Source organism: Pogoniulus pusillus, chromosome 27, assembly GCF_015220805.1.
Source record: "Pogoniulus pusillus isolate bPogPus1 chromosome 27, bPogPus1.pri, whole genome shotgun sequence".
Classification (NCBI taxonomy): Eukaryota; Metazoa; Chordata; class Aves; order Piciformes; family Lybiidae; genus Pogoniulus; species Pogoniulus pusillus.
The window spans coordinates 15,688,699-15,708,319 of NC_087290.1; the positions used below are offsets into that span (position 1 = coordinate 15,688,699).

The following is a 19,621-nucleotide window of genomic DNA, read 5'->3' on the forward strand; positions in this document are numbered from 1 at the left end:
TGTGATTATTTAATTTCTGCTTCAGCTGATCCCTCAAAGAACAGGTCTGCTAGCAAAACATTTTTGATGTCATAGGATATTTCTGGTACTATGTGTGTTGAGTAGCTAACCTAGAAAGCTAGTGATTTTTGCCTAGTAGAGAAGAATTCATTAAGTACCAAAGAGATTTATGTAGCAATATAATGTCTCTGCACGGTTTTAAGTAGAACAGTTGCATTGTGTTCTGAGAAGCCAAGTTATTTTGCGAGGTCTTGGGGGTCTTTATCACCTTCAACAATGTCCTTCTTTATCAAGATATATGAAGGCCTATTTTTGTTTGTGCTTTCTCTTACTTTCTCCATGGTAAGATAATCATCACTTCCTTTTTTCCTTTTTTCTTGATTTTGTTTACCTTTCAAAGTGACATCATCCCCCGCTCTAATCAACCTTACTAGTTTCTGCCAAGCATAATTATCTGCATCTCTTTCAGAAGAATGGGAGGTAGAGTATGCTGATGTGTTATTCATGCACATATCTACAGTTTGCAGCACTCTTTGGATACAGTAGAGACAGTCTCAGGGCTAGATTTGGCTCAAACGAGGTTCTCTCTGAAAGTACAGTAGCTGTAATGTAACCGTCAGATTCAGCAAGACTAAATTGTTTCAACTTAATTTAAGAGTTTAGGTATGATTCAGTTCATGTCAGTGTTTAATATTGCAGCCCCATATTTCCTGAGGTGGAAAAATACAGCTTTTGACTCTGGAACATTGACACAACACAGCTGCTTCCAAAGTGATGCATCGGCAAAATGTGCCTACGTGTTTCACTGAGGTATTTAGACACAGTGTTCTCCACCAAAGCCATTTGTATGGTTTAAAGTATCTTCCTTTCATGTGAGCTACCTGTGGCCTTTCCTAAATATTAAAATAAAACCTAATATTCAACTTTATGGCTATACAGAAGCATTAGAAATATGCATGACTGAAAACCCTCTGTTGGTGTGAGTGCTGCAGTGTGGCAGAGAAGTGGAGGTGAAACTTAGTTTGACCTGCAAGGTTTTCATTAGCTCATGTGAAATGAATTCTGTTAGTGGAAATGGAGGTCAGGCAAGGTTGTGATGGTACTGCAGCTATCTGTGCAGTGGTGTTGTTGAACTCCATATTTGCAAACACTGCAGGTAAATTAAAGCATGCCTTAAGTTCAATATTTGGCAAACAGTGTATCAGATGACTTGCCAGACAATTCCATAGTTACTTTTTTCCTACCAAAATTTTACTGTGCTGTGTCATCACTGATATGAAAGTCTTCCTGCCAAGTGAATGTGATATTGTGCAACATTTGCTTGAATGTAGGGGAGTGTGTTTGATCATGTTGGTAGTGATGATTCTGGGTTCAGACAGTCTGCTGTCTAAAACCTCTCTTTCTAGAATGGTTATTTTATTGCTTTTTATTTCTGGACTTCTGTCAGAGTTTCTGTATTCAAATACAGCAGTGCTCATGCTTTGTGGTACTTGCATGGTCAGATAAATAACATGGTACTTTTTATCTTCAGAGGATTTTGATGTCCTGGGCAGTGCTTATTGTGATGTTCTGTTTTGCTTCTTAGTGACATGCTGGTTTAGAGCAGTTGTGTACATCTCACTTTTCACAGAATCACAGAATTAACCAGATAGTAAAAGATGTTTGAGATCATCAAGTTCAACCTATTACCTAACACCTTCTAATTAACTAAACCATGGCCCCAAGTGCCTCATCCAGTCTCCTTTTAAGCACCTCCAGGGACAATGACTCCATCTACCAGGGCAGTCCATTCCAATGCCAATCACTCTTGCTGTGAAGAACTTCTTCCTAACATCCAGCCTAAACCTAACTTCGTGCAGCTTGAGGCTGTGTCTTCTTGTTCTGTCCCTGGTTGCCTGGGAGAAGAGACCAACCCCACCTGGCTACAACCTCCTTTCAGGTAGTTGTAGGGAGCGGTAAGGTCTCCTCTGAGCCTCCTCTTCTCCAGGCTAAGCAACCCCAGCTGCTCCTCATAGGGCTTCAGCCCCCTCACCAGCCCTTGTGCCCTTCTCTGGACACATTCAAGCACCTCAACATCTTTCTTAAATTGAGGGGCCCAGAACTGGACACAGTACTCAAGGTGTGGCCTGACCAGTGCTGAGTACAGGGCAGAATGACTTCCCTGATCCTGCTGGTCACACTGTTCCTGATACAGGCCAGGATGCTGCTTGCCTTCTTGGCCACCTGGGCACACTGCTGGCTAAAAGTCATGGAAACATCCAGTTTGGAGAAGACCCTCAGGATCACCAAGTCCAACCTATAACCCTACTCTACAAGATTCACCTAAAATCATATCCCTAGCACCACATCCAAATGTCAAGTGTGCCTTTCTCTGCAGCTGTAAGTGCTGTTTTGTGTTTCTCTGCTGAAGAGCACATCGGTAGTATTACTCTGTGCTGTCCTCCTCTGAGAAGACTTTTGCAATGGTGCAGAATATTAAGCATGTATGCTTTAGGTGCTTCCCTTACAGCTTAGTTGTTATAAGCTGTCATTATGTGTGTGTATAACTAGCCATATAATTCCACAAACTAAAGGGTTAGGTATTTATCCTTAAAGTATCTGGTCACTTCAGAGATTTCTTCATAACTAAATGCTTACCAAGTGTGATTTAACAACTTGAAGGCATGTGGTCTTGTGCCCCCTTCTTGCCCCATTGAAAAAGACATTTATCTCAATTTTACTTATTTGGGGAGGATGCCAGACCACTATAAGTAACTTTAGTTTTAAAGACCTTGACAGGACATGCACATTAGTGATTGATGTCACAGGGACTGCAACAGTGAGCAGCAGAAAAGGATTTGCTTCTAATTAAATTGAAGTTTTTCATGCACCATAACATTTTAATCACTCAAACCTAAATAATGAAAACCTGAGCTTTGAAAAAATATTTCTTGGTCTTTGAAGTTATTTCACTTGCCAAACAGACCTGAGTTCTTCAGGTGATTAGTTTTTTTCTTTTTTTGACAAAATTTACTCAAAGCTACTTAGGATGCAGTGACAAAAAAATTAGTGTGGACTTCCCCTTGATCAGAAAGACCTGAGGCTCTTAGTGAAAAATGTTTGGAGGATATTTTAGAGGTGACCACGTAATGACATAGTAGCTAGGTCTTATGGCTCTAATGCCTATGATTCTTTACTGGTTTTATAATTTAAGAGTCTTTAAAATGGGAAATTTCTTCTGCAGTGAAGTGTTGCAGGATTTAAAATCTAAATGACAAATGTGGACTGACCAAAAAAAATAGTGTGAAATTGTTCTCTTTTGTGCATCTCAACAGAAATGAGATGTTGTCGTTTTTCTAATGTTTTATGGTTAGATTCTGTCTCTGATGTCAATGAAGGACCTAATGTCAAGTGTACTTTGTCCTGTGTGTTGTGTTGTTATTGAAGAGTCTGCAGGTAGTGCTCAGTACTTAGCAGAACAGCACACTTCTAAAGTCTGCTTCAAACTTGACAAACTGATTAAAGCCAGGATCAGTCTGTATGCAGAACAGCCGAGTACAATGTTACTCATCTCAGAGGATGGTTTTCTATTCTTTCACAATATCTCCTTGTATGATTATGTATTTTCTCTCCAGTTTAATTTGTCAGCTCTCTTTAAAAAAACCACAACAGTTTATAAGATCAGTCAGCATAGAAATTGGGTTGAAAATTTGGAGAGACAATTTAGACACCAGTTGTCTCCCTTCAGCAGTTAGAAATGAATGTGCAATGATCTTTTAGAATACATATCACAATTTACAGAAATAAGATGTAATACTTAGGATTTGGGGCTTATGTGATCTGGCAAACATTTTTTTTCCCTCTTGTATCAAGGTCACTGTAGTTTCAGTTTCACATATGTTACTAATTTTGCCTTTTATGTGAGAGTTCAGCTGCTGTTACAGGTGATCAGTTACTTCCTGCACGATTATGAAGCTCCTTGCAATGTATTAAGTAATTTAAGAGATGTATTGCCTACTGAAGGACGCAGTAGCCTGCACTTTCTATTCAGACCATATCTTTTGTTAGAAATTAAGAGTTTAATCTTCCAAAAAGTGAAAGAAAATGCAGGTTTTAGTTAAGAATGTATACTAAAGCATGTACCTGTTGGAACACTTTGAGTACTAACTAACTTGAATGACACAAATTCGTGGAGCTGTTCTATAGTAGCAAGCATGAATTCAGTACCAGGTTTGAAAAGTAAAAGATGACCCCTTGCCTTTGCTCAGCATGCCATATAATCTCCACAGGCATTTTTCTCTAACTTGATGATGCTTAATACTATGTAATCTGAAGTTCATTGGTTGTTACAGAGAAGAGAGGATGAAGGGAGGGAAAAACAGCCCAAGCTATACTTGTCATAGAATCATAGAATGGTTTAGGTTGGAAGGGACCTCAAAGCTCAGCCAGTTCCAACCCCCTGCCATAGGCAGGGACGCCTCCCACTAGAACAGGTTGCTCAAGGCCTCATCCAATCTGGCCTTGAACACCTCCAGGAAGGGAGTTGCCACAATCTCCCTGGGCAGTCTGTGCCAGTGTCTCGTCACCCTCACTGTATAGAACTTCCTAACATCTAGTTTAAATTTCCCCTCTGCCAGTTTAAACCCATTTCAGAGATTCTGGCATGTTAAAATTATGGCTTAGGGAAATTTAGGTATTTAATAGTGGTATAAGTATTTGATGATAATGAGTCTGTGGCTTGAAATCTCTTCTGCAGTACCTAGCCAGTTGTGGAACTAAATTTGCAAAGCTGAAGGTTTTACTTAGCTGCAACAGGCTATTGGTGGCAAACCCCTGTTATTAATGAAAAAACAGAGAATAGTGCTTGCTATCTTTATTAAATAACAAAAAAAACCCCAACCTTGAAGAGTTCTGAACTTAATATTTGTGGGAGCCAAGGCAGGGAGTCAGCTAGAGCACATCCCTGTGTACCCTTGATTCAAGATTAAGGTTAGAAACATAGTAAACTGGTATGCTTGCCTCCTAACATTTGCACAGAAGCATAGTAAATTTAGAACAAAGAACTGAAAGTAGTCAGTGCCAAGAGAGCCAACAGCTCACTTGTTATCCATTAAGAATGTTTAAGACAATATTTTATCCAGTCATTGTGTTCCACAACTTGTAGTTACCACAGTTTGTATAATGGTATATAAAAAGGCTGCTGATACAGCAATCAGCAGCTTTGGCTTCAACTACTATATCTACACATTCTTCTCTTGCTGTTATTTGTCTGTCACTAATATATACAGTGACAAATACAAGGCTGCCTGAGGAAAGATGAAAATACCAATTTGCATTTTTCTTGCATGAATCTCCAGCCCTCTGGTCTTTATGACCCTTCTCTGGACTTGCTCTAGCAACTCCATGCCCCTCCTACCCTAGGAGCACCAGAACTGAATGCAGTATTCTATGTGGGCTCTCAAAAGAGCAGAGCAGTGAGGCAGAATCATCTCCCTTGTCCTACTGGTCACACTTCTTAGGATGAAGCCCAGGACACAGTTGGCCTTCTGGGCTGCAAATGCGAATCACTGGCTCATGTCAACTTTATCATCATCTGACATCTCCAAGTCCTGCTCCTCAAGACTGTCCTTGAGCCACTCTTTGCTGAATCAGTATTTGTGCTTGAGATGGCCCTAACCCAGGTTTAGGACCTTGCACTGGGCTCAATATTACTTACACATAGATGAAACATAATGTGCAGACTGAGAGTTTGACAGTGGTTGGGACACAGTCTTGAATTTCAGAGATGCATCACTATGCTCTGTATTGTTCAAAGATGAAGCTTCATCAGTGGTTTTAAATGTATAAATATGCAAATGATGCTTAGTCAAATGAAATGATGACAATAGCTTTCCTTATTCCTGAATTATGCAGTGTGGAATTTACATCTTTGAAAATTTCAGTCTCACAGTCTTGAAGTGCCTGGAGCGTTTCATGTGAGATGCTGAAATGTGTCCACAGAAGGGTGATGAGGATGATCAGGGCACTGGGGCTTCTCTCCTGTGAAGGCAGGCTGAGAGAGTTGGGATTGCTTAATCTGGAGAAGAGAAGGTTCCAAGGAGATCTTATTGTGACCTTCCAGTATTTGGAGGGGGCCTACAAGAAAGTTGGTGAGGGCCTTTTTAGAATGTCAGGTACTGATAGGTCTAAAGGGAATGGATCCAAGGTAGAAGAGGGTAGACTTAGATCTAGACATCAGGGAGAAGTTCACTCTAAGGGTGGTGAGACTGGATCAGTTTGCCCAGGGAGGTGGTGGAAGTCCCATCACTGGAAGTGTTTAAGATCTGGCTGACTGCAGCTTAGGGCAGCCTGATCTAGTGTGAGGTACCCCTGCCCATGGCATGAGGGTTAGAACTAGATGATCCTTGAGGTCCTTTCCAATCCTGATAATTCTATGGTTCTGTGCTGCTATCTCCACATAATTGTGTGGATTTGTGTTTTGAGGGGTATTACTTGGGGTTGTTTTTTAGGGGTGTGTGTTTTGCTGGTTTTGGTGGGAGCACTTTTCGGGGGTTTGTTTGCTTGCTTGGTTTTGGTTGGGATTTGGGTTGGTTTGTTTGAGGGGTTCTTGATATTTTAATCTTTTTACATTTGATAAAGGAAATAACCACTTCAATGTCTTCTGAAATGTATTGTAACTTCAGGTTGAATATGTTTGGTGCTTTCATGTGTAGACAGCATATACTGCTACTTTTAATGGTTTTCTCTTATGTGTTACACATACAACATTTAACAAACATGGGTATGGGTGACTATAATCCACTAGTAAGGAAGTTGTTTAGAACCATGCAACCCCATTTAAGGGATTTACTTAATTGCTGTTTAACATAGGCTTGTCCTTGCTGACTGGAGCATGGGGAAGAAACATGACCTAGAAGCAATCACACTTCTGGAAGCCTCTTCCCTCTGTTGTCTTTTAGCTGGGCTGAAGCCAGGCAGCTCCCCTTGTCCCTGTTTCTGCCATTGTCTCTTTTCCCTTGGTGGCTTGTAAGCACTCTTTCCTAGTTCCTCCCAGCTCTTGGCTGCTTCTCTCTCCTTTTCCTACCACCTGCAGGCCCCAGAATTGCAAGGAATTTCATGTTACTCTTAAAGTTATGACTAGTATGAACTATACCTCCTGTGCTATTTAATGTCATTTTATGTTATATGCTAACCTAATGTCTAATGGCAAAATACTGTGGTAGTAAAATAGGAATTACAGGTGTACTTAGTGCTCCCAGTCTCAAAGGAGCATGACTAATAGGAAATCTGCTCACCAACTTTGTAATAGCATTTCCTAGATTCGTTTCTTTAGTGCTCAGGATACAGGGTTCATCAAATGGATTGCTGTCAACATCTTTCAAGAACACAATCTGTTGTGTGGCTCTGCAAACGTTAGCATACAGGCTGGATTCCCCCAGGGAGTGGTGGTTTGATTTCCTTTTATGGACTTACTCTTTGTTAGTAGTAGTCAGATGGAGCCCTAGTACCAGTAATTGCCTTGCTTTAAAGCAGCCTCTGGTATATGAGAGGGTAACTGAAAGACTTCAGTGTTCTGTCACGTTGGCACTGAACTGCCATCAGTTCTTTCTGTTCTAGAAACTGAAGTTCTTTGAGTCAGGCATGGGGGTTCAATTCTCCTGACTGTCACCTGCATTGTGTGCCTTGAGCAGGGTTGAGCAGGTCTAGCAGGACAAGGCTGTGCTGTATTGCCTTCAAGTTTCAATTATTTGAAGTAGTGTTTTGACTGCAGGCATTCTTTGTATTGGAGTACTGGACTCAGAATCTGGTTTTTTTTCCTTACAAGATTCAGTAAGCAACACTGAGGCCTTAATTATATATTTTTTTCTTTTTTAATACTGTCTTTTTTATTAATGTAGCTAATAAAAAAAAGCATCTCCCAGAGGTGGGGTTCAAGATGTTAAAGTCTTTTATTTCAACTAAAAGCCCCACCTGTTTCACTGCAAGAGTTTGTTAAACACAATAATCTGTTACTGGTGGCTAGATGATAAAGTGAATGGTGTCTTTAAGTGTCTTTTTCACTCTTCTTGTTGGAAAACACTTTAAGAGAAGCTTTGGTATTCACTGGATTATTTTAGCACCTGAAAGTTTGTGTGCTGCACACAGATTCCTGCATGTCATGAGATATGCTAATCTCTACCACCTGATACATGAAAAGGGAGTAAAAAAAATTCTCCTATCCCAACATGAATGAAGCAAAGACTTGTGTAAAATGCTTTCAGAGTGACAAGATCAAACCCAACTTCCTCAGAGCAGAGCCAGCACGTTCTCTTCAGATGGTTTTGTGTGCTGTATCTGGAGGTCTGCTTGCTCATGCCTTGTTAACCTTTTCTAAAGTTCTCATGTATTAAGCCTTCAAGATATTTATAGCAATCTTTTTCACACTGTGGGGCATTAGCTGTAGAGAAGAAATGGAAGGTCTTTAGCATGTAGCATTGCTAGAATGTTCCCCAACAGGAAGCCTTTTTAAGAAGCCTCATTTGTTGGTCAGCTTGCTCATGTCTGAGTCCAGTGTGTCCTGATTTATAAAAAATGGCTGAGAAATCACTAAATCAAGAAACCTGAGCCTTGCTTGTTTGTACTGTTTCTGTAGTTATTACAGTATGCTCTGTTTAGTTACTTTCTTCAGTTGCATTTCATGCTTTGTTTAGCCTGTGTAAGTTTTGTTAGCTAGCATATGCTGGAACTTCTTACAGCTATGGACTCTGAACTGTTAAGGCTTTCTGTGCTTCACTGGTAGTGCTTTACATGCCTGTTGTGGTAGTGGAAATTGTTTTATGACCTTTGGACTTGATACTTAATAAAATACTGATATTTGGGGGTTTCAGTGGAAATTTTAGAGTTCTTTGACACAGAGGAAGAAAATACTCTGAGAAGTATGACAGCATCTTGAAGAAAGGGCACAGAGCATGATCCAAAAGTGTCATCTCTTCATTGAAGATCTGCCTTCTGCCTTTGCTTTTCTCTAACATACTGCTTCTATAACTTCTCAGTCAATTGGCCAACTTCATACAAATGTTAAATGGCAGAGATAAAAATACACATTTCATTAATTTCATGGAAATTAGCAACTGGATAGGAGAAACCTTAAACTTATTGGTGAGCTTGGTATCATGATTTTAGCCAATTGAATCTGATGATGAATGTGATGCTGGCATTATGCCAGTTTTAACATCAAAGTACTGGCCAGAGCAGTGTATCATTGGATTTGTAGCTCAGATTTTATCATGAGAGGCTTCCTGTTTCTGGTTGCAGTTTGGGGGGCATTGATCTCTTCTGGTCTGGCGGTGGGCTTGGGGAGTCATTTAGTTGCTGTCTTCTACTCCGCTTCTGCAAAACAGGCTAAGGTAATTGTGCATTGTATTTCTATCAGTTAAACTCCTTATCTCAAGCCAGGGCTTTCCCTCCTGATTTTTGTGGGCTGGACTCACCTGTGAGAGCAGACTGTCTTAAACCAGGACAGTTGTTTATAATCTGTCCTGTTTGGTGAGCTGGTTTGTCAGTACATGTAAAGGTGAGTGGATGCTGCTAGACCACTGCGCTGCCTGCTTGCTCAGCAAGTAATTAAGGGACAAGAAGAAGGCAGTGCAGGTACTCCTAAAGAGTTGGGCTGGAATTTGAGACTATAGAGGTCAGAGTGGATGAAGCCAAACTGATGTGGGATTATAGGAACTGTGTGCACTGTACTTTCTTATGGGATTACTGCTTCTGCTTTGTGACGTGCAGGTAATCTTCTGAGGAGAACGTGTGGGGATCATTTCTTCTCTCTTCCTGATCCACATCTCCCAGATCATATACTGACAGCCTTTGTTGTTCAGAGGCTTACTTTTTATAGTGACATGGAAGACCCTGCAAATCAAATGGCAGTGAACTTTCATTGTGAAACCTCTGCAAATTCACTTGAAGAATGGGAGAACCAAACCCTACCAAAAAATGTGTGAAAGGACTGATTGCTGTAATAATTCTATTTCAGGAGAGTAGCATGACTCATACTGCTTAATGTTCCTATCTCTATATTCAGTTTATTTTTAAGTAGTGCTGTGCAAATAGTGTTTTTTCTGTGCTAGTTGTTGCTATGACTTCATAATATTTCCCTAAATGTGCTTGCTCATACTTTCTCACACTGTAGTTAGTATTTGGCGTATAAAGAAACGTAAACCCGTCAGAATTTCCTGAGTACTGATCATTTCCATGCTTTTATGGGAAAAAAAAGGGTAGCTCTCTGTATTTTGTAGCATTTGGTTGTCCTCACAACCTGTTCCCTCATTTAAGCTTCTGTTTCAACTTGTCTGATTTTTACAGCTAGTTTTTCAGATCAAATTTTCAGCACTGGTGTAATTTAGGCTATTTTCCTGAAAGGTAAGTGGTTTATGGATTGCTCTTTAGAACACTTTCACTATTCTATTTTCTTAATTTCTTCCCTTTTTTCCCCTCACTTCAAAAAGAATATTTGTGTAGTGTTGGAAGGTAGGATGGGTGACTTATTAACACTTTCCTTTAGGGTTCTACTTCTGCGTAAGGGTTTCTTTTACCCAAGGTGCTGAACTCTACAGTTGTCTCCCTGATCTTTTTCAAATGGTAGTGATGGTTGAAAGATCTTGAGGTATGATAGAAAAACAGCTATAACTCTTCCCAAGAACCTTTGGAATCTTGTTCCTTTGTATGGTATGTGTGGGTCATGCACTTCTTTCCATTGCTTAGTTGGTTTCAGTGTAATGTGAGAGTTAGTGCTGCCTTAAGGGAATAAAAAGCAAGATGATGTGAACAGACTCTAGCTAGCAGTGTTGATTGGTCTAACAATAAGCTGTCTTTAAGCTCTTGGTCTCCCTTTGATCACATAACTATAATTTCAGATACTACTTTAAAGATACCACTGCATAACCTTATAGAATCATAGAATCATTTTGGTTGGAACAAGTCCTTCATTATCAAGTCCAACCATTATATAACTCTACCAAGTCTGGTGCTAAACCATGTCCCGCAGCACTTCATCTCTGCCTCTTCTAAATATCTCTAGGGAAGGGGATTAAACCTCATCCCTTGGGAGCCTATTTGAGTCTTTGAGAATCCTTTCAGTCAGGAAGTTTCTTCTAATACCCAGCCTAAATTTCCCCTTGTGCAGCTTGAGCCCATTTCCTCTAATCCTGTCACTTCTTACTAGGGAGGAGAGACCAATACTTGCTGCAAACTCCTTTCAGGTAGTTGTAGAGTGTGAGGTCTCATCTCAGCCTCCTTTTCTCCAGACTAAGTCCATTTCCCTCAGCTGTTCCTCAGAAGATCTGTTCTCCTGACCTGTCACCATCCTCCTTACCCTTCTCTGTCCTTTGTTGCCATTTTTTTAATGGCAAATTTCAAACTTGCTCTTAGAACCATGTATTTAATGTCAAACTCGTGTGTGTGTCAGATCAGTTGCAAGTTTACTGCACTTTTGTGTCCTTGTTGTTCTCCCTGTGAAAGGCTGTCAGAAAAATACAGATGGCTTACAAATTTCATCTTCACTTGCCTTGCTGGATTGTAATAATGGGAAAGGTTAAAATCTTTCAGGACATAAATCTCCAGATTTCTCTGGAGAGAACATGTTGCATGTAGAGAGGGGCTGCAAAGAAACTGCCAGTGAATACTGCTTAAATCCACTTTCCTCTTTGTTCAGTAAGAGCAGAGATGGAAAAGATTGTGGCTTTTTTGGTACTCACTACTTAGTTGAAGATTGTTGTGCTAACAGTGAAAATACTTTGTCTCAACACATCAGCTTCCTTCCTAATTGTTGCCTTTCTACAAGAACTCTGCCTGTATTTTTGGCTTTCTTTTCAATCTAAACTGATGTTTCTGTGCTTTTCAGTTCTTTACATAGAAACCTTAAATAACCTTATCACTGTGAATTGGGTAGAAAACTGTGCAGGAGAAACAGTTTGTCTCCCCAGCCAGTGTACTTTTCTTCTGTTCATGTTCAAAGAACTGTTCTGTTTCAGTAAGTCATTTGTTACAAACAAATCATGCCCTTATGGCACAGTCCAGAGCATACAAGAAATACAAATTTAGTGTTGAATCCTCCTTGGCCTTGGAAGCTTTCAGTTTTATTTCTGTGTCAATGCTATAGGCATTGGATTACAAGGTTCCAGGTTTGCTGGCATTTTCAGCTCATCCTTTCCAAATGGCCATATTGTGTGAAGGGAAGCAAGATGCACAGGGCAAAAGAGAGGGGGCTTCACCTTCTAGTCTACTGACATCCCAGCAGGGGTGGTGGAATTGATGTACCCTTATGTAGCTCTGGCATTGGTTGTAGGCAAACCTGATAGAAGAAATCAAAACAAGAGAACTTGCAAAAGTGTCTAGAGAGATTAGATAGGGATTTGCGTGTGTGTGCTGTGGGAGGGAACAGTTTCCTTCCTCTCTTCCTCTCCTACCTCTTTGTCTCCCCCTCACAAACTACATTTGTGCATCTAACTACCTGAATTTTGCCTCAGTACTGTTTTTTATCTACCTTAAATATTAGCTTTGACTCCCAGTGGGCTTCATAATGTAACACAGATTTCCAGTGGCAAAAGAACGGGAAGCTGCATGCGTTATTGTAGCAAAGGCCAGTTATCTCTTACAGAATGCTTTCAAGTGGCGTACTTTCCAAGTTAAGCAACAAGCTGCTCACACCTCTCTTTTGATTTGTAATGGGAACTACTATAAAATAAATGCAGTGGTTTGAAATGTGTTGTTGACAAATGACAGTTTGTGGATGGCAAATGTAAGAGCCAAGAACCTAACATGGTAGAACAGTGTTCTCTTGCAAAACACACTAGCCTCTTGTTTTCACTTGGCATTCCTAGATATGAAAAAGTGGAAGGATGTACCTAAGTTAATTTTTCTTTATTAATAATACTCTTTTTAAATGTATTTTTACAGATTCTGAAGGTGTTCAAGCTCTGAATTCTTACAAGCTCTTCATATACAGAGATGTCTGGCTCGTATGATGATTCTGTTGGAGTAGAAGTTTCTAGTGATAGCTTCTGGGAGGTAATCTGAATGTTTTGTCAGTGTATTTGTTGGGAGGGGGTGTGTGTGTTTACTATTGTAGGAAATGAGATTTTATTGTATGTTAAAAATTGGAGGGAGCTGCAAGATGCCTTTGGATATTATGGTGTGAAGAAGTAGCCCTTGGGGTGGAAATTACCTTTTGGATTTTGACATAGTCCTGTCAGGGACTTCTAACTCTCCCAAACTTGAGGATCACCCATTTGGGTAAGATATGTGATTCAGAATTGAACTTTTGTGAGTTTTTACTGCCCAGGAGGGATGTGGGTCGGGTAGCTTTAAAAATTACCTTCAGGGATTGAGTGGTCAATGTTAAATCTAAAGTAACTTCTAAAAGCTAGTGATACGACAGGTGTAAGATAATGTGTGAATGTACTGCATGTCTCCTGTTTGTGTAAGTATTCATTTCTTTGGGAGACATGAACTTAATGCTTGCCTCCATGTAAGAGCATATATACAGAAAGGCAATAGAAAGCATGTTGTAATATCAGGAGTTTGTGCTGCTCCACCTTTAAGATGCCTTTCAGATGTGACAAGAGTCTGATTAAGCTTTAAAGAGAGCAGAAAAAGAGACACCATGTAATAAACCAAAAACTGTTTTACAAAAGAAATATCTTGCAAGAAAAAGGGTTGGCTACTAAAATAGCTGCAGGTACCATGCAGATTAACTGTGTTCAGCAAGGCAAGCTGCTGCCATGTGACTGGGAGCTCTTTTGAACTTGAAGTGTAGCAGACATAAAAATGGTTAGTGGAGAAAATATCTGTTACCGGAGGTCTATTAAAAACATCTTGGTTTTGGTGATCTAACATTGCATTTCCTGTTAAATGAAGGCTTTTTGTGACCACTAACCTGTGGTGGTGATAAGAACATACTGCTTTTTGATGCAGGTATCCCATTATTTTTCAATACATTACCTAAAACACCTAACACCAATGACATTCTTACTTAGTAGAACCCTTGAGGAGACTTAATATTTACCATTATGTCTCTCCTGGAGGTGGTCTTTAAATTACTGGATTCTAAGTCTTAATTCCTGTTATTGTAGAGGTACTTTAGTGTGAGTACAGAGAGTATGTGGGACCTGTGCTCTTCAAGCTATGACTCAACTGAGCACAGCATCTGATCTGTCAAACTGTTTTGAGCAGGGGTCTGGGCCAGATGATCTCCTGAAGTTACTTCCAACTTCACTTATTCTGCTTATTTTATGCTGGGGCTGCCCAGGGAGGTGGTGGAGTTGCTGTCCCTGGAGGTGTTCAAGAAAAGACTGGATGAGGCACTTAGTACCATGGTCTGGTTGATTGGCTAGGGCTAGGTGATAGGTTGGACTGGATGAGCTTGGAGGTCTCTTCCAGCCTGGTTGATTCTATGATGCATTCCTGTGCAAACTAGCCTAAGGGATCCTGCTTTGGCAGGGAGGTTGGACTTGATCTCTGGAGGTCCCTTCCAGCCTCTAATGTTCTGTGATTCTGTGCTGAGGCAACTTTCTGGACAGGCTTCCTTTGGTAGAAATATATCAAAATAAAGTAAGGAGGCAGGAAAAAAACTCCTGGATCACAGGGGATTTTTTTTTTTTTTAATGAGTATCAGGCATGCTGTACTTGACATGAGAAGTGACTTCTTGCTGGCTAGTCTGTACCAGGCTGTTGTCTCTGAACAAGTACTTGTGCCTGGAAGTATAAAAGAATTCACAGAATCATAATCACAGAAACATTCTGGTTGGAAAAGACCCTCAGGATCACCAAGTCCAACTATTATCCCTACTCTGTAAGTTCACCCTTAAACCATATCTTCAAGTACCACATCCAAATGACTTTTAAACACATCCAGGGTTGGTGACTCAACCACCTCCCTGGGCAGCCCACTCCGCTGTGTGACCACTCTTGCTGTGAAAAATTGTTTCCTGGTGTCCAGTCTAAACTCACCCAGCAGCTTCAGGCCATTTCCTCTTGTTCTGTCACTATTTACCTGTGAGAAGAGATCAGCACCAAACTCTCTACAATGTCCTTTCAGGTAGCTGTAGACAGCCATGATGTCTCCCCTCAGTCTCCTCTCTTTCAAACTAATCATTCCCAGCTCCTTCAGTCACTCCTCACCAGATTTATTCCTCAGGCCCTTCTCTTGCAACTTTGAATTCTAATCTTATTTTTTTTCTCAGAGTAGATAATTAAACTACTTTGATCAAGGTATTTTATCTGATTTGATTAAAAAGTTGTGGTTTATCTGGAATGCCAGCCTTGGTACTTCATGCCTCAGGTAACAAGAAGTAAAAAACTCTTCCTCAGTTTTGAAGTTACTGTACCACAGACCTCATTTGCACCCTTCCATTAGAGGTTTGTAAGATATTTGACACAATAGAGGTGTTGTGGGCTTTTTAATTGGGTTTTGAAGAGAAATGTCCATTTGCAAGAGAGCAACCTTGCTATGTTTTAACTTCCATGGCAGAAAGCAGTAAATGAGTTTAAACTTGGACATGGCACAGAAGAGACAGCCTGGCAGGGTGAGCTGTTGAGTTTCTTCCCTCGCTCTCCAAAGTAGTTCAAACTTGTTTACCTTTGGAGTATGCTGCAAAGCCCATCTTTTTCTTGAAAATCACTTAGGAAAGAGTGAGGTGGTTGGGTGTGGGACCTTTCTGAAGGACTCACTGTGAAAACTTTCTAGTTCACTGCCTATCTTTGGAATGAAACCAGTGTTATTTCTTGAATGATGATGTTCTGTTGAGCTGATAAGAACTGTACTTAATAAAATGTTGATAAACTTGAAAGATTGTTGTCATTGCTCTTGACAGAAATCTCATACAATTTGGGAAATACAACACATGGTTCTTAAATGGGTTTCTGCTTTGCTTTCTTTTGTGGTTGTCACAGCTGTTGCTAGTGATTCTTATTACCAAGGTAATTACGAGCAGATTGATCATGATTAAAATGTAGAGCTGTAGAGTGTGGCTGCATGGTACCAAACTTGCTGCTCTAACCTTACTTAGTTGCCTTTGTTCAGATTGTCTGTAGAGCAGAATTTCAATGCACAGTTAGTTCATCTGTGAAGCTTTTTTAATTAGGTTGCTATTCCAGTACTGTTCATGGAAATTTCCAGTTCTGGCACAGAGAGTCAAGCTCTGTGGTTGAAATCAAATATGAACAGTAATTGTTTCCTTTAAAAACTAGGGATTTTTTTTTATTACTACATAGATATTGTTATCAGATTTAGATTTGCAGCTGGGAAATAACCTGTGACAGGGAGCTGGAAAAGTTGCTGTTTGGACTTGTGTTCATGGTGCTGACTTACTGTAGATACATCAGTCAGAAACTGTGAGTAGGACATGGCTTATGCATAGGTAGTATCTCAAAACAGCTGATACTGAAAAAATCAGGCTTCCAAAACCACACATTTTTCTTTAGCATGAAATAGAAATGGCAGCAGCTTTCACAGTTAAATTTAGGACATTTTCTTCTACTTAGCAGTAGCTTGGATTATGTTTTCAGTCTTCTAGCAGGAAAAGTCCTTTTCAGGAGAACAAATCTTCTGTTGTTTACCAAATAAAAGTATTTCAGGAAACAGAATTTTGCAAGTTTTCATGTAAGCATGCATAGAGAGGAAGATTGTGGAGGCTCCCTCCCTGGAGGTGTTCAAGGCCAGATTGGATGAGAGCTTGAGCAACCTGGTCTAGTGGAAAGTGTCCCTGACCATGGCAGGGGAGTTTGGAACTAGATGATCTTTAAGGTCCCTTCCAACCTAAACCATGGTCTTGCCAGGCACAGAGGTGAGACTGACTGCCTTGTAGTTTCTGGGGTCTCCCTTTCTTCCCTTTTTGAGGATGGGGTTTATGTTTCCCCTTTTCCTGTCAGCAGCCAGTAGAAAGTGTCCCTGCCCATGGTGGGGGGTTTTGAGCTAGATGATCTTTAAGGTCCCTTTCAATGTAAACCATTCTGTGAATTGCAAAACAGTAAGAAAAGACATTCCATGTGTTCAAGGAGACCTTGTAGTAGCCTTCCAGTACCTGGAGGGGGGCTGCAGGAGGGCTGGGGAGGGACTACTGACAAGGTCTTGTAATGACAGGAGAAGGAGTAATGGATTTAAACTAGCTCTTAGGAAGAAGTTGTTTGCAGTGAGGGTGGTGAGACACTGGCACAGGTTGCCCAGGGAGGCTGTGGCTGCTCCCTCCCTGGAGGTGTTCAAGGCCAGGTTGGATGAGGCCTTGAGTGACCTATTCTAGTGGGAGGTGTCCCTGCCTATGGCGGCGAGTTGGAACTGGATGAGCTTTGAGGTCACTTCCAACCTAAACCATTCTGTGATTGCCACAATAACAGTGGAGGATTTTATCAATGTTTCAGTTGTAGCAATGCCTTAATTTACTGAAGAAATGGAAAGATCTTTGTCTTTCCTGTTATTTTTTTTCTACCAAGCCTTAGTGTACATTGATGTAAGTGGTTAAGTTCATGGCTCTTTGGGTGCAGAAAGATTCTTGTTCATGTGCTCCAAGAAGAAATTCCTTCATCTGTGTTCTTATCTGACAAGGCTGACATGTTTGGGGTAATCAAATGTTATAGCTGATAGCCTGGAGCAGGATAGCAGTAACTTTTCCATAGGCAAGTGGAAAATTTGGAGCCTGATATGTAATTCAAAACCTTTTGTATTTCTTTCTCATCTGTCAGATGGACTCTAAGCATTTGCATGACTGCTGTTAATACACCACTGTGTCATAATCATTGATGCCACTTTCTTGCATCCAAAAATAGGCTGTGGCAAAACAGTTTGGGCTTAAAGTTGTATTGCTTTCATGAAATGTAAGACATTTAGGTTGGACTGGATGATCTTGGAGGTCTCTTCCAACCTGGTTGATTCTATGAAATGGACAGTCTGATAATGCCCTGTTTACTGAAGTAGTTTTGAAATGCACAGGAAGGAATTTGACTGCTTATTAATGACCAGTTTTATGATGAGTTTTATTAATTAAGCCTTATGCTTGCCAATCACTCTTACAGTCATATTAAAAGAACAATGCCTTGAGAAATCTGAAACCAAGCACTGTAAAGGTAAGAAAGGCAATGAGTGCCTACTTAAAGTAGATGTATATGCATATCTAAGGTAAGACATCAAAAGGAACAGCTACCCTGCCTGTGGAAGCACTGTTTTAAACGAGCCATTGCTCTCTCACAGGCTGCCTGCCACTTTTTTACACGCTAGATGTCAGTCCTTATTCTCTCTTATTTTCTGCTAGCATCAGCAATGTGGAGGCCTCTCCATTTATTGTGGGGGTGTTTAACTGCCTGTCATGGGTTGAGTTGAATTTGCTGCTGTTATTCACACCATGCTGCAGTCATGCCAGCTTTAAGAATAAAAAGTATGATGGGGCTTGAAGTTCAGATTGTAACATGAGGGGCTTCCTGCTTCTGAGTTCCAGGGTTTTGAGTGCTGTCTTTTCTGCTGGGATGGCCATAGGACAAGGAGGGATGGGGGAGTGGCTTTCTGGCTTGGGCTTATATACTTTGAGGGTGATGGAGTACTGGAACAGGCTGTCGAGAGAGGTAATGGAGCCTCCATCTCTAGAGACTTTCAAGGCCCACCTGGATGTGTTCCTATGTGATCTGCTTTTGGTGATCCTGCTCTGACAGGCGAGTTGGATTCAACCCCTTCCAACCCCTACCATGCTTTGATTCTGTAATTGCCTTTTGAAGTGTTTCTGGCAACTAAGGGTAAACTGCAGCTGCATTTGTTATGTAATAATGCTTCTGTCAGGTGGGTGAAGTGTGGATGCTGAATTGAAAGCCTGATATACTCTTTAAGTATCTCTCATTCTTCTTGAAACTGTTAAGGAAATTTACAATCTCACACTTTACCATCCTGAACTGTCTATTTCATTTGTACGACAAGGAAGCTAATGGCTTTGTGTCTCAGCTGTCTGCTGTCTAAAAGGCAGTAGCCCAATGATCAGATTCTACCTAGCAAAGCCCTGTGTTCATGTTCTGAACAGTGCTGATCAAGGAATCTGAAAATGGCAAGGCATTATGTAAAGGTGGCTCTGACTGAAAGAAACATCAGTTGCTTTTTTTCCTGGTCACTTGCTACAAATAAAAGAATGTATAGTTTTGGTTTGAGCTCAAACACTTCTTGTGAAGAGGAGGAGGAAGTCATCTTGCAGCCTCAGGGACTGGAGAAGGCAGTCTTGACTAAAACAATGTATTAATGGTTTTAACTCTTCAGAATGTCTGTATTGTGTTTTTTATAGGCTTTTAATGTAATTATTTCAACAACTACGATTAACCTAGTAGTTCCTTGCCTGCATAAAGACTTTCTCCTTCACTTGGCTCTTTGCTCTAGGTATCTTATGCTCCTTTGTATCTCCAAGCCTGCCTCTTACAACATTTCACTTATTTTTTAAAAAAATGGTCATTTGGTATCCATAACTTAAAATGCAAATTTTAAAATTAGCTACTAGGCTCTAAAAATGTTAAAGGCTAAGTATCCATCTTGTGTTCTGCATCAGGAAATGCAGAAAAATGGGTTCTGCCCAAAATTTGAGCATGTCTCAGAGCATGAAATTTGAATGTGATTTCTAATACACTTCAGACTACTGTTCTATAA

General features: G+C 40.5%; 1 protein-coding gene across 4 annotated transcripts in view; it reads left to right on the forward strand.

Moving 5' to 3' along the window:
- PACSIN2 (protein kinase C and casein kinase substrate in neurons 2) overlaps positions 1-19,621 on the forward strand; it is a 64,504-nt gene that overhangs the window by 28,204 nt on the left and 16,679 nt on the right. For all 4 annotated transcript variants that reach the window (XM_064166431.1, XM_064166430.1, XM_064166432.1 and 1 more), the window contains exon 2: positions 12,913-13,023. In XM_064166431.1, the coding sequence (XP_064022501.1) occupies positions 12,964-13,023 (60 nt within the window). In that variant the 5' untranslated portion in view covers positions 12,913-12,963. The remainder of the gene's footprint in view (positions 1-12,912; positions 13,024-19,621) is intronic.